The sequence below is a fragment of the Chlorocebus sabaeus genome, chromosome 1, assembly GCF_047675955.1.
Source record: "Chlorocebus sabaeus isolate Y175 chromosome 1, mChlSab1.0.hap1, whole genome shotgun sequence".
Lineage (NCBI taxonomy): Eukaryota > Metazoa > Chordata > Mammalia > Primates > Cercopithecidae > Chlorocebus > Chlorocebus sabaeus.
The window spans coordinates 7702346-7714561 of NC_132904.1; the positions used below are offsets into that span (position 1 = coordinate 7702346).

At 52.6% G+C, this 12216-nt stretch overlaps 1 protein-coding gene across 2 annotated transcripts; it reads left to right on the top strand.

Annotated features, from left to right (window-relative positions):
* Nucleotides 1-322: 322 nt before the first annotated feature.
* ZDHHC24 (zDHHC palmitoyltransferase 24) lies at nt 323-10755 on the top strand. Of its 2 annotated transcripts, XM_073014417.1 has the most exons (4): nt 323-773; nt 2541-2818; nt 8893-8972; nt 9500-10755. In XM_073014417.1, exons 1-4 carry the CDS (start codon nt 493-495, stop codon nt 9653-9655), a joined length of 795 nt encoding a protein of 264 aa, XP_072870518.1. In that variant the 5' UTR covers nt 323-492; the 3' UTR covers nt 9656-10755. The 2 variants fall into 2 exon arrangements, with proteins under 2 accessions (XP_072870518.1, XP_007972016.1); XM_007973825.3 differs by lacking the exons at nt 8893-8972; nt 9500-10755 and adding an exon at nt 6722-7288 and having other exon boundaries at nt 376-773.
* Nucleotides 10756-12216: the final 1461 nt, after the last annotated feature.

Consider the following 12216-nt stretch of genomic DNA (forward strand, 5'->3'; position numbering starts at 1 on the left):
CAGAGGCGCCGAGCTGTCTTGCATGTTTTCTGGGGTGATGAAGGGAGACACCCGGGCATGGGGAACGGCTCTGAGCCAGCTGGATGGGCTGCGGCAGGGCTATTAATATCGGGGCGGCTAGGGGGAGTAGGGGAGAATGTGCTGAGCCGGGAAACCCCGACACTACCCCGGCTGCAACTCAATCCCCAGGGCACTCCTGGCCCCGTCGCCAGAGGGCGGGGCTCCGGCGGGAGGGGAGGGGCCTCCAGGGTGGGCGGGTCAATCGTGCGCGAAGTCATCCGGGCTCCAGCGCCGCGGGATTCCAAGCGCCCCACGGCTGGTCCGTCAGTCCAATCAACTCGCCGCGTCGGCCGGCCGTTCCCTTAGGGTCTGAGCCCGCGCCTCACCCCTTCCGAGCTTCTATTGGCCGTGGCAGACGTCCGTCTGCCGCTATCTCCGCCCCAATACGGAAGCGGCCTAGTCCTCCAGCTCCGACAGCTGGGTGTCCAGGCCATGGGGCAGCCCTGGGCGGCTGGGAGCGCGGACGGGGCGCCCGCGCGGCTGCCTCTCGTGCTCACCGCGCTGTGGGCCGCGGCCGTGGGCCTGGAGCTGGCTTACGTGCTGGTGCTCGGTCCCGGGCCGCCCCCGCTGGGACCCCTGGCCCGGGCCTTGCAGCTGGCGTTGGCCGCCTTCCAGCTGCTCAACCTGCTGGGCAACGTGGGGCTCTTCCTGCGCTCGGATCCCAGCATCCGGGGCGTGATGCTGGCCGGCCGCGGTCTGGGCCAGGGCTGGGCGTGAGTGGGGTGCGGGATCCGGGGGGAGAAGTGGGCGCCTTGGACAGTGGGGAGGGGCCCCAAGACCTGAGATGGTAGAAGCGGGTTACATTAGGATTCAGGTTGTTAGAGCCAGAAATTTTTTTAGAACCTGGGATGGAAGAGCTATAATTGAGTGTTATTCACTCACAAATACTTATCGGGCACCTACTAGGTGCAAGGTATTGTTACAGGGACGAAGGGTACAATAGAACAGATTCCTGATACGGAGCTAATTTGTGGGGGGCAGATGAGAAACTAGAGGAACAGTAAGTAAGCAAATCATATAGAAGCTAGAAGGTGATAGTAGTTTGGAAACAAGAAGTAGAGCAGGGTAAAGGGGTTGCAAGTTTCAGTATTGAATAGGTGGTTAGGCCGGGCGCGTTGGCTCACGCCTGTAATCCCAACACTTTGGGAGGCCGAGGCCGGCGGATCACTTAAGGTCAGAAGTTTACCAGCCTGGCCAACGTGGTGAAACCCTGTCTCTACTAAAAATACAAAAAAATTAGCCGAGCGTGGTGACGCATGCCTGTAATCCCAGCTACTTGGGAGGCTGAGGTAAGAGAATTGTTTGAACCTGGGAGGCAGAGGTTGCAGTGAGCTGAGATCCAGCCACTGCACTCCAGCCTGAGCGACAGAGCAAGACTCCGTCTCAAATAAATAAATACATAAATACATAAATAAATAGGTGGTAAATTCTCATCACAAAAATATAAGTGTTTGAGGTAATGGCTATCCTAATTAGCTTGATTTATTCCAAGTTGTACTGATAAATGATGACATCACTTGGTATCCCATAAGTATATACAACTGAAATTTGTCAATTTATAATTAGAAAATAAAAATTACATCAAGTAAGGCTCTACACACAAATTTTATGCCAGGCACAGGCTTTCGCCTGTAGTCCCAGCTACCCGAGAAGCTGAGGCTGTAGTGTGCTATGATCACACCTGTGAACAGCCACTGCACTCCAGCCTCGTTAATGTAGCAAGACTCTGTCTCTAAAATTTTTTTAAAATTAACTTTAAAAATAATATAAATAAATACATGGTCAAGATAGACCTCATAGAGAAGGAGGCATTTGAGCAAAAAACTCGGAGGGGGTGGCGGGGGTTAGCCATGTGAGAATCTGAGGGAAGGGTGTTCCAGGCAGAGGGAACTAGTGGTGCAAAGGCTCTGAATCAGTTGTGTGCCTAGCATGTATGTTCCCAGAACAGCAAGGCCAGTGTGGCTGTAGTGGAGTAAGAGAGGGGAAGAGATGTCACAGATGGAAGGATGTTGTAGGACACTGAAGGCTTTGCTTTTTACTAGAAATAAATTGGAGAACCACAGGAGGGTTTTAAGCAGAGGAGGGTCAGTTTGGTTGCTGGGGTGAGACTGTACGAGGAGGGGCAAAGATGGAATCAGAGACCAGTCGAGAGGCTATTGCAGTAATCCAGAGAGTTCCTGGTGACCTGGACAACGGGGTGACCGTGGAGGAAGGGAGAGATTTGCTGCTAGATGTCAGTGGCTTGAGAGAGGTCTCAGGACTGGGGACGTTAGGGCTGGAAGAGACCTCAGACTTGTAGTGCTAGAACTAGAAGGGCCGGGGACATCTTGTTTATCCTGCATTTACTTGTAAAGAAATTGAGGCTTAGCCAGGGTGAATGGCTGTTGCTGCTTCCTCAGGATGGGCTCTAGGGCTGCTCCGTGCACAGTATGGGGCACCTGAGCTGCTGGGGGAACTGACCCTGTGGTTCCTTCCTGCAGTTACTGCTACCAGTGCCAAAGCCAGGTGCCGCCACGCAGCGGACACTGCTCTGCCTGCCGAGTCTGCATCCTGCGTCGGGACCACCACTGCCGACTGCTGGGCCGCTGCGTGGGCTTCGGCAACTACCGGCCGTTCCTGTGCCTGCTGCTTCATGCCGCCGGCGTCCTGCTCCACATCTCCGTGCTGCTGGGACCTGCACTATCGGCCCTGCTGCGAGCCCACACGCCCCTCCACATGGCTGCCCTCCTCCTGCTTCCCTGGCTCATGCTGCTCACAGGTGGGGAGCCTGGGAGGCCTCTGCACAGAGGCAGGGGCCCTGGTATTGGGCTGGGGAGTACAGCCCATTCTGGTGGGAGACGGGCTTTCTGGCCTGGGGGACCCAGCCCCAGTGTCAGTGATGGCCAGAAAGGGCAGCTTGGTATTCACCCGGGGGGGCAGTACGGAAACTGGTGCGTTGAGGCAAGTGCAGTGGTCTGGCCAGGGAATCGGGAGATTCCGGGAGTTGCTGAGAAAGGAGAGAGACTCATGGGAGTCCCTGCATGGTGGGATGTGGAAGCGCATTCTAGGGGCATTTCTAAATGAGAGAAGCAGTAGGAACAAAGGCTTGGAGGGTGGGCAGGGGATTGTGAGAATTAAGGCCAGATTGGTAGGGAGGCCTGGCGGGCGGGGTCCTGAGAACTGGTGTGAGGAGATGGCCCTTATTTGACTGCATAGTGGGAAGCCAGTGAAAGTGACAGGCAGGGGAAGGCCCAGTTATGGGAAGCTGGGGAGGGCAGACTTGGATCAGCAGGCTGCCTGAGATACCATGTTCTGGACGACACGTATGTCCTCTTCCCCCAACACATCTACAGGTAGAAGCCTCGCTGGTCCTTTTTACTCTTTGTTCTCTACCCCCAGAATGCTTTGGCCTTTCTCGCCCCCATTCCTCCCTCCTGACCTTTTCATGGTTCCCTCTATCACTTTGATCTACAGTGAGGAACCTCTCCGGCTACTCCGAGTAGTCACTGTGCCTCCTCATCCTATCCAAGCCCAGCTTTGTGCATGGACCCCACCTACAGCCCAGGGGAAGCCTCTGGCAGTGGCCCACTGGGGTTATCAGAGTCTTCATCTGCCCACACCAGCTTCCCAACAGGTCCTCCTCTGCCATCCTCAATGATCTCTCCCTCCATGAGTCCCAGCCCTCCAGCCACACTGCCCTACCTCCTTGTGGTCAACACTCACTCCCCTCAGTCACGGAAGACTCTGGCTCCAGTCACAGACTCTCTCTCAGCCTTGGGCCCTGTGGAAATCAAGGGTGTCTGGAAGTTTGCATGAACAGCCCCCTCAATGCCTGGATGGCTTAGCTCTTGGCCTCCTCCTTCATTTTTCTTTCCTTCGCCTCCTCCCATGTCCACACCCCAGTCCTGGTAAGAATCCAAAAATGAGTCACTCCTGAAACCACCCATCTCCCTCTTTCTGCTCCTCATCTCCTCCCCATCTTTTACTCCTCCAGGCCCTGGCACCTGCTCCATGAGCCCGCAGGCTCGTGGCCCTCACTGCCCGTCTGTGCCTCTCCACCTTCGCCACCAACGTCCAGCTCAGAGCTCATCCTTCCCACCATTCTCCTGCCAGCATCGCAAACTTCCTCCCTCATCTTCCTTCCACAGTGCCTTCCTGGCTTCTCTGCGTCTGCCTCTGGCTGCTGAGAGCCAAAGGCACTGGCAGTCTGTGGCAGGTTGGTGCCATGCCATGTTCACAGCTGCTGACCTCAGCAGGACCTCGGCTATGCCTGGCCTTGCTGTTTGCTCGTAAGCTTGCTCCCTGCAGCCACAGCAGCTCAAACCTTCCCTGCCCTCCCACCCTCCCAACTCCGGCACTGAGAAAGTGAGACATCAGCTGGCGCATCCCAAATTGTGTTGTCCTCAAATCCCCGAGCCCGGCTGACTGTTCCCAGCTGCTTGTGTTTGGTGCCTACCTCCCTGCTTGGAGGCCTCAGGCTGTGGCGTCTGCCTCTCCTGCAGGCCAGGCCCCCTCTGCCCTCCCGGTTAGCCACCTTGGACAAACCCTCCCTTGCCCTCATATCCTCCTCCAGCGCTTGCCCTGCTCTAAGCTTCCTGAGGGACTTGCCCAGGCTCATGGCTGCTCATTCCCTGCCTGCTCCAGCCTGGCTTCTGCCACCACCACTCACCCAGGGATCCATCTCCACATACTCCAGGACCCACTTGAGTTCTTGCTTTATGAGACCCTTTAGAGTCATGACACTGCCAGCCCCCAGCCCCCGAGAAGTGTTCTCCGCCTGGCATCACTGATGGCTGGGATCTTGATGCGTTCGCCTTCCTTTCTGGTTGCCCTTTCTCATCTTTTATCTGATTCCTAAGAACCGATTTCCCCATGCTCCTGTCTAGGCGCCGTTCCACCCTCACTCTGCACACTTTGGTAGGTCTAGCTGCGCCCACAGTCTCAGGGCTGCCTTGCATCCCCTACTCGCAGAACTGCTTGTCCGGCCTGGGCTTCTCCCTGTGCTTGCAGACCTGCAGACCGTCCACCTGCTTGTGTCACAGGTGCCTCTGGCCTGCCTCAGGACCTTCAAACAGAATGGTTTTTGTTTTTATTTGAAATGGAGTTTCGCTCTTGTTGCCCAGGCTGGAGTGTAATGGCGTGATCTTGGCTCACCGCAACCTCTGCCTCCTGGGTTCAAGCGATTCTCCTGCCTCAGCCTCCTGAGTAGCTGGGATTACAGGCATGCGCCACCACGCCCAACTAATTTTTTGTGTTTTTAGTAGAGACGGAGTTTTTCCATGTTGGCCAGGCTGGTCTGGAACTCCTGACCTCAGGTGATCCACCTGCCTCAGCATCCCAAAGTGCTGGGATTACAGGTGTGAGCCACTGCACCCAGCCCGTTTTAACTACTTTAAAATGTACAATTCAGTGGCTTTTAGTACATTCATGATATAGTGTAACCATCACCACTGTCTAATTCCACAACATTTTCACCCTAAAAAGAAACCCCACACCCATTAGTGGTCCCTCCATGTTCCTTCCTAATCTCTTTAGCCCCTGGCGACCACTAATCTGTCTGTCTCTGTGGATTTGCCTATTCAGGATGTTTCACATAAGTGGGATGATAAACATGTGACCTTTGGTGCCTGGCTTCTCTCACTTAGCGTAACATTTCATGGCCTCTCGTAGTCTGTTATTCAGCAGGTACTTGTTGCTGACTGTGGGCCAAGATGGCACAGGATGCTGGCTTTTCTGTGGCGGCACAGATTAAGTAACTGAGAATGGCCTTTTTTTTTTTTCTTTTTGAGACAGAGTCTCTCTCTGTCGCCCAGGCTGGAGTGCAGTGGCGCAATCTTGGCTCACTGCAACCTCCACCTCCCGAGTTCAAGCAATTATCCTGCCTCAGCCTCCTGAGTAGCTGAGATTACAGGCGTGCACAATCACGCCTGGCTAATTTTTGTATTTTTAGTAGAGATGGGAGTTTCACCATGTTGGTCAGGCTGGTCTGGAACTCCTGACCTCATGATCCACCTGCCTGGGCCTCCCAAAGTGCTGGGATTACCAGCATGAGCCACCATAGCCAGCCTTTTTTTTTTTTTTTGAGATAGGGTCTCGCTTTGTTGCCGAGGCTGGAGTGCAGTGGTGCGATCTCAGCTCACTGCAACCTCTGCCTCCCGGGTTCAAGCGATTCTCCTGCCTGAGCCCCTCAGCTTCCCAAGTAGCCGGGTTTACAGGCGCCTGCCACCATGTCTGGCTAATTTTTGTATTTTTTAGTAGAGACGGGGTTTCACCATGTTGTCCAGGCTGGTCTCGAATTCCTGACCTCAGGTGATCTACCTGCTTTGGCCTCCCAAAGTGCTGGGATTACAGGTGTGAGATGCCGAATCTAGCCAGGAATGGTCTCTTTAATGTCTGTGAGCTCCCCAAGGGCAGAGACACCTTCTAGTGCCTGGCATCGCCTCAGGGCTGAGGAGGTGCTCACGAGTCTGTGATGCACGAATGAAGCCGTATCCCAAGCAGGGGGCTGTGTCTGCCCAGTTTACCAGTGTGTCCTTGTCACCCAGCACGGGCTGGCCAGCAAGTATCGACACAGGGTTTGATGAGTGGAGGAATGAGCCCTGCTTTGTGGTGGAGGGGCATGGGTGGAAGGAGAGTTGGGCCCCACTGGCACTCCCTGATCCTCTCTGCTCTTTTATTGCAGGCAGAGTGTCTCTGGCACAGTTTGCCTTGGCCTTCGTGACGGACACGTGTGTGGCGGGTGCGCTGCTGTGTGGGGCTGGGCTGCTCTTCCATGGGATGCTGCTGCTGCGGGGCCAGACCACATGGGAGTGGGCTCGGGGCCAGCACTCCTATGACCTGGGTCCCTGCCACAACCTGCAGGCAGCCCTGGGGCCCCGCTGGGCCCTTGTCTGGCTCTGGCCCTTCCTGGCTTCCCCATTGCCTGGGGATGGGATCACCTTCCAGACCACAGCAGATGTGGGACACACAGCCTCCTGACTCCAGGAAGAGCCAGAACTGTACAGGGAGGAAGGGGTGAGAGGGGGACCCCACCCCTAGACTCAGGAAGGAAGTCGGGTTGGACCTTAACATCTGCATTGGACAACTCCACCCCTTCCTTGGCCTTGCACCTGCCCGCCTACACACCTGCATGTCTAGGGCCTGGGCCATGACTTAGGCAGAGGAGTGCAGAGGAGGGTCTGGCAGGGGGCTGCTCAGGCTGCCTAGCTGCCCCTTTGCCAGGTTAATAAAGCACTGACTTGCTTCTCAACCTCCCTCCCATCTCTGCACAGTTTCTGGCCCCTCACTTTGTTGCTGGGGCTGTTTCTGGGTCCCTCTGTAGGGCCTGGAAACCGCAGAATGCCTGAGGCTCTTAGGGACTGGGGCTCTACGTCCCCCGGCCTGGGTGAGTTGGGGGTGGGGTACCAGCAGGACAAGGCAGTATGCTACTGATCCAGGCTATGAGAATCCAAATGTTCTTTCCCATGTTTGGCATTTTATAGTTAAAACATTTCTGCAACAGCAGTTTCATGGAACCTCTCTTAGCTAACCTGGCCCATGGGGCAGCAGTTACGCTCTGAGAATCCATGTGGTAAGATCATGGTGCGGCAAATGGAGGCAGGATTCGAACCCAGGTCTTTGTGCTTTTGCCTTTACCCTTGCACAGCTGGAGGAAATAAGTAGGAAAGAAATCAAGGTAAAGAAATGCACTGGGGCTGTTTGGGCATCTGTGGAGGGTGGTGCTGAGAGGGCTAGGCCTGTACCTCTCTGGACTCTTCAAGAGCTGCTTGTTAAACGTTTCTGTGTAAATAGAGTCAACAGAGATCGCCATTTCCACATGGCAGGCTTAAACACATGAGTTCGTCTGTTTTCTCTTAGGATCTCTCTAAGATGATAGTAAAGAAAACCAAAATATATACAAATGAAAAGAAAACAGGAGGGAACACAGTAGAACAAAGAGCCTGACCACATTTTCTTTTTTCTCACTCTGTCGCCAGGGCTGGAGTTCAGTGGCGCAATCTCGGCTCACTGCAGCCTCTACCTCCTGGGTTCAAGTGATTCAGCCTCCCCAGTTGCTGGGATTACAAGCACCTGCCACCAGACCTGGCTAATTTTTTTTGTTTTTTTTGAGACGGAGTTTTGCTCTTGTTGCTCAGGCAGGAGGGCGATGACATGATCTCAGCTCACCGCAACTTCTGCCTCCTGGGTTCAAGTGATTCTTCTGCCTCAGCCTCTCGAGTAGCTGGGATTACAGGTGCCCGCCACCATGCCTGGCTAATTTTTGTATTTTTAGCAGAGACGGGGTTTCACCATGTTGGCCAGGCTGGTCTCAAACTCCTGACCTTGTGATCCACCTGCCTCGGCCTCCCAAAGTCCTGGAATTACAGGTGTGTGCCACTGCACCTGAGCATGCCCAGCTGATTTTTTTGTATTTTTAGTATAGACAGGGTTTCACCATGTTGGTCAGGATGAACTTGAATTCCTGGCACCCGCCTCTACCTCCATCCCCCAAAGTGCTAGGATTACAGGTGTGAGCTACCATGCCTGGCTGACTTTTTTTTTTTTTTTTTTTTTTTTTGAGACAGAGTCTTGCTCTGTCACCAGGCTGGAGTGCAGTGGCATGATCTCAGCTCACTGCAAGCTCCGCCTTCCGGGTTCACCACGCCCAGCTAATTTTATGTATTTCTAGTAGAGATGGGGTTTCACCGTGTTAGCCAGGATGGTCTTATCTCCTGACCTTGTGATCCACCCGTCTTGGCCTCCCAAAGTGCTGGGATTACAGGTGTGAGCCACCGTGCCCGGCCGCCTGGCTGACATTTTCAAAGATGGAAAGTGGATGGAGAATTAAGAGCTGAAATTATGTGTTCCCAAAAGGTGGGGCCAAGAGGCAAGTGGAATTACCTGTCAGAGCCTTGGAGAGGCTCAGGAACTCCACCAGGACCATGGAGGGTGAGGTGAGGTTTCAGCCAACAATGGGGACTGGTGGGAAGTCTATGTAAGGATCAGCAGGGTGCTGCTCCCCAGCGTCCCACCCACACCATGCAGCCAGCAGCTACCCCTCTGGGTGGGGTGGAGTGGGGTGACGTGAGGATTATTTGAAGGATAAATGGAACCAGAGAAGCTTTGGGTCTTAGGGGTACTGGGGAGGGGTGGGTGAGGGGCTGAACCAATAAATGGGGTTAAGTGAAAGTTCATAGATACTGCTGGGAGGGTCCACCCATGAAGGAACATGCTTGACCCCCAAGAACCTTCAGAGAAACCCACCGTCTGACAGGCTTTGCCCATGCCCACAAAGATGTGAGCTGCTTGGGCTGGTTGTTTTTCTAAAAGGCATGCTCTGTTGCTATTTTTTAGTGACAGTAGGAACTTGGTGTGCCTGGCACTTTGGCTGAACAGATGCATTAGCAGACTCACCTTGTCCCGTTTCATCCCTTACCCTCCACAATTTCTTATTTTCTTTCTCTTTTTTTTTTTGAGACAGAGTTTCACTCTTGTTACCCAGGCTGGAGTGCAATGGTGCGATCTCGGCTCACCGCAACCTCCACCTCCCAGAACAAGCGATTCTCCTGCCACAGCCTCCGGTAGCTGGGATTATAGGCATGTGTCACCACGCCCGGCTAATTTTTTGTGTTTTTAGTAGAGACGGGGTTTCTCCATGTTGGTCAGGCTGGTCTGGAACTCCCGACCTCAGGTGATCCACCTGCCTCGGCCTCCCAAAGTGTTAGGATTACAGGTGTAAGCCACCATGCCCGGCCCACAGTATCTTATTTTCATGTTTTTTGTTTTGTTTTGTTTTTCGAGATGGAGCCTCACTGTGTTGCCCAGGCTGGAGTGCAGTGGCGTGATCTTGGCTCACTGCAACCTCCGCCTCCTGGGTTCAAGCAATTCTCCTGCTCTAGCCTTCCGAGTAGCTGGGATTGCAGGCAGCCACCATCACGCCCTGCTAATTTTTGTATTTTTGTAGAGATGGGGTTTCACCATATTGGTCAGGCTGGTCTTGTACTCCTGACCTCAGGTGATCTGCCCACCTTGGCCTCCCAAAGTGCTGGAATCACAGGCATGAGCCACTGTGCCCGGACTCATGTTTGTTTGTTTGTTTTTTTAGTTAGTGAGTAGCTACTAGAACACATTTATAAAATTCAGAGGAAACAACAGCCCCCACTGCATTTGAGAAGGTTACCATTTCCTTCGAAGTTCCTGCTGTTGCCCCTCCCTGGTGGGGGAGAGACAGTCCTGTTTCAGTCATTCCATTGCTTTGCTTTATAGTTTTATTCATGTGTTTGTGTTGGCTTTGCATGTTTTCAAATGTATGAATGAAATCATGCTGAGTTTATTCTTTTACAGTTTGCCTTTTCACTTGATTATGTTGCTGAGATGTATCCGGATTACTGTGTGTAGCTGTCTGGCATTCCTTTTCCCTGCTGCATAGTGATCCACTGAAATACCACAATTAATTTTTCTTTTTGGTTCCACTGGTCATTTTTTCTGTCCCTGTGCCCTTTGGGAGTCATCTCCTAAGCTCTAGTCTTGGCCCTTGCTCTTCTATGTAACCTTGAGAATCAGCTTGTCAAATTCCCCCAAAAAACCCCTTGAGATGGAGAATGGAATCCAGTTGAATCTATAGATCAGTCTGGATAAAATCAGCATCTATGTAAAATTGAATTTTCCCATTCATGAGCAGGGTTTATTTTTCCACTCCATGTTTTCAATAAAGTTGTATACCTTTTCCCATAAAGATCATGCCTTTTTAAATTGTATTAATTCTTAAGTATCTGATATTTTATGCTATTATACATGCACTATCAAAATAGACTGTGAGCCGGGGCAACATAGTGAGACCCTGTCTCTACAAAATACAAAATTAGTGGAGGCTGGGCACCGTGGCTCATGCCTGTAATCCCATACTTTGGGAGGCTGAGGCAGGAGGATCACTTGAGGGCTGGAGTTTGAGACAAGCCTGGACAACAAAGCGATAACCTGTGTCTTAAAAAAAAAAAAGAAAGCCTTGTGTGGTGGTGCGTCTATAGTGTGGGGGATGGGGTGGGCTGAGGTGAGAGGATGGCTTGAGCTCAGCAGGTCGAGGCTGCAGTGAGCTGTGATTGTGCTACTGCACTCCAGTCTGGGTGATAAGAGCTAGACTCTGTCTCAAAAAAAACCAAAACCAAAACAAAATTTCTGTCCAGGCCAGGCGCGGTGGCTCACGCCTGTAATCCCAGCACTTTGGGAGGCTAGGCAGGCAGACCACCCAAGGTCAGGAGTTCAAGGCCAGCTTGGCCAACATGGCAAAACCCCATCTCTACTAAAAATACAAAAATTAGCCAGGTGCAGTGGTGCATGCCTGTAATCCCAGCTACTCGGGAGGCTGATGCAGGATAATCGCTTGAGCCTGGGAGGCAGAGGTTGCAGTGAGCCAAGATCGCGCCAGCACACTCCAGCCTGGGTGAGAGAGGGAGACTCTGTCTTAAAAACAAACATCCCCCAAAAAACACTTGTGTCCAATAAACCTAAAACTTTTTTATTGAGATGGGGTCTCTGTTACCCAGGCTGAAGTGCAGTGGCGCGATCATGGCTCTCTGCAGCCTCCACCTCCTGAGCTCAATCAATCCTTCTACCTCAGCCTCCCGAGTAGCTGGGACTAGAGGCATGCACCACCACGCCTGGCTAATTTTTGTATTTTTTGTAGAGACGGTTTCACTATGTTGCCCAGGCTGATCTTGAACTCCTGGGCTCAACTGACCCTCTTGCCTAGGCCTCCCAAAGTGCTGGGATTATAGGCGTGAGCCACCATGCCCAGCCCTTTTTAATTTTTATACTTATTAATTTTCTTGCCCTCTGTATGGGTGAGACTCCTATATAATGTGGAGTGCAGGTAGCAGACACCCTTGTTTCTCACCTTAGAGGTAATAAGTTCAATATTTCACCATTAAATGTTTGTTATATATATATTTTTTAATTACTGGGCAGCCCTCATGTCAAATATTTTTATTATTATTATTTTTTGAGATGGAGTTTCACTCTTGTTGCCCAGGCTGGAGTGCAGTGGCGTGATCTCAGCTCAGTGCAACCTCCGCCTCCCAGGTTCAAGTGATTCTCCTACCTCAGCTTCCCAAGTAGCTGGGATCACAGGTGCATGCCACCACGTCCAGTTAATTTTTGTAATTTTATAATTTTGGGGCTTAACTGGAGTTCTAGAGAGAA

Excerpts from the sequence above, each read along its gene's own strand:
- ZDHHC24 (XM_007973825.3), top strand. The coding sequence starts at position 493 with ATGGGGCAGCCCTGGGCGGCTGGGAGCGCGGACGGGGCGCCCGCGCGG. Across the intron at positions 774-2,540 it reads GGTCTGGGCCAGGGCTGGGC|TTACTGCTACCAGTGCCAAA; the intron begins GTGAGTGGGGTG and ends TCCTTCCTGCAG. Across the intron at positions 2,819-6,721 it reads CTGGCTCATGCTGCTCACAG|GCAGAGTGTCTCTGGCACAG; the intron begins GTGGGGAGCCTG and ends CTTTTATTGCAG.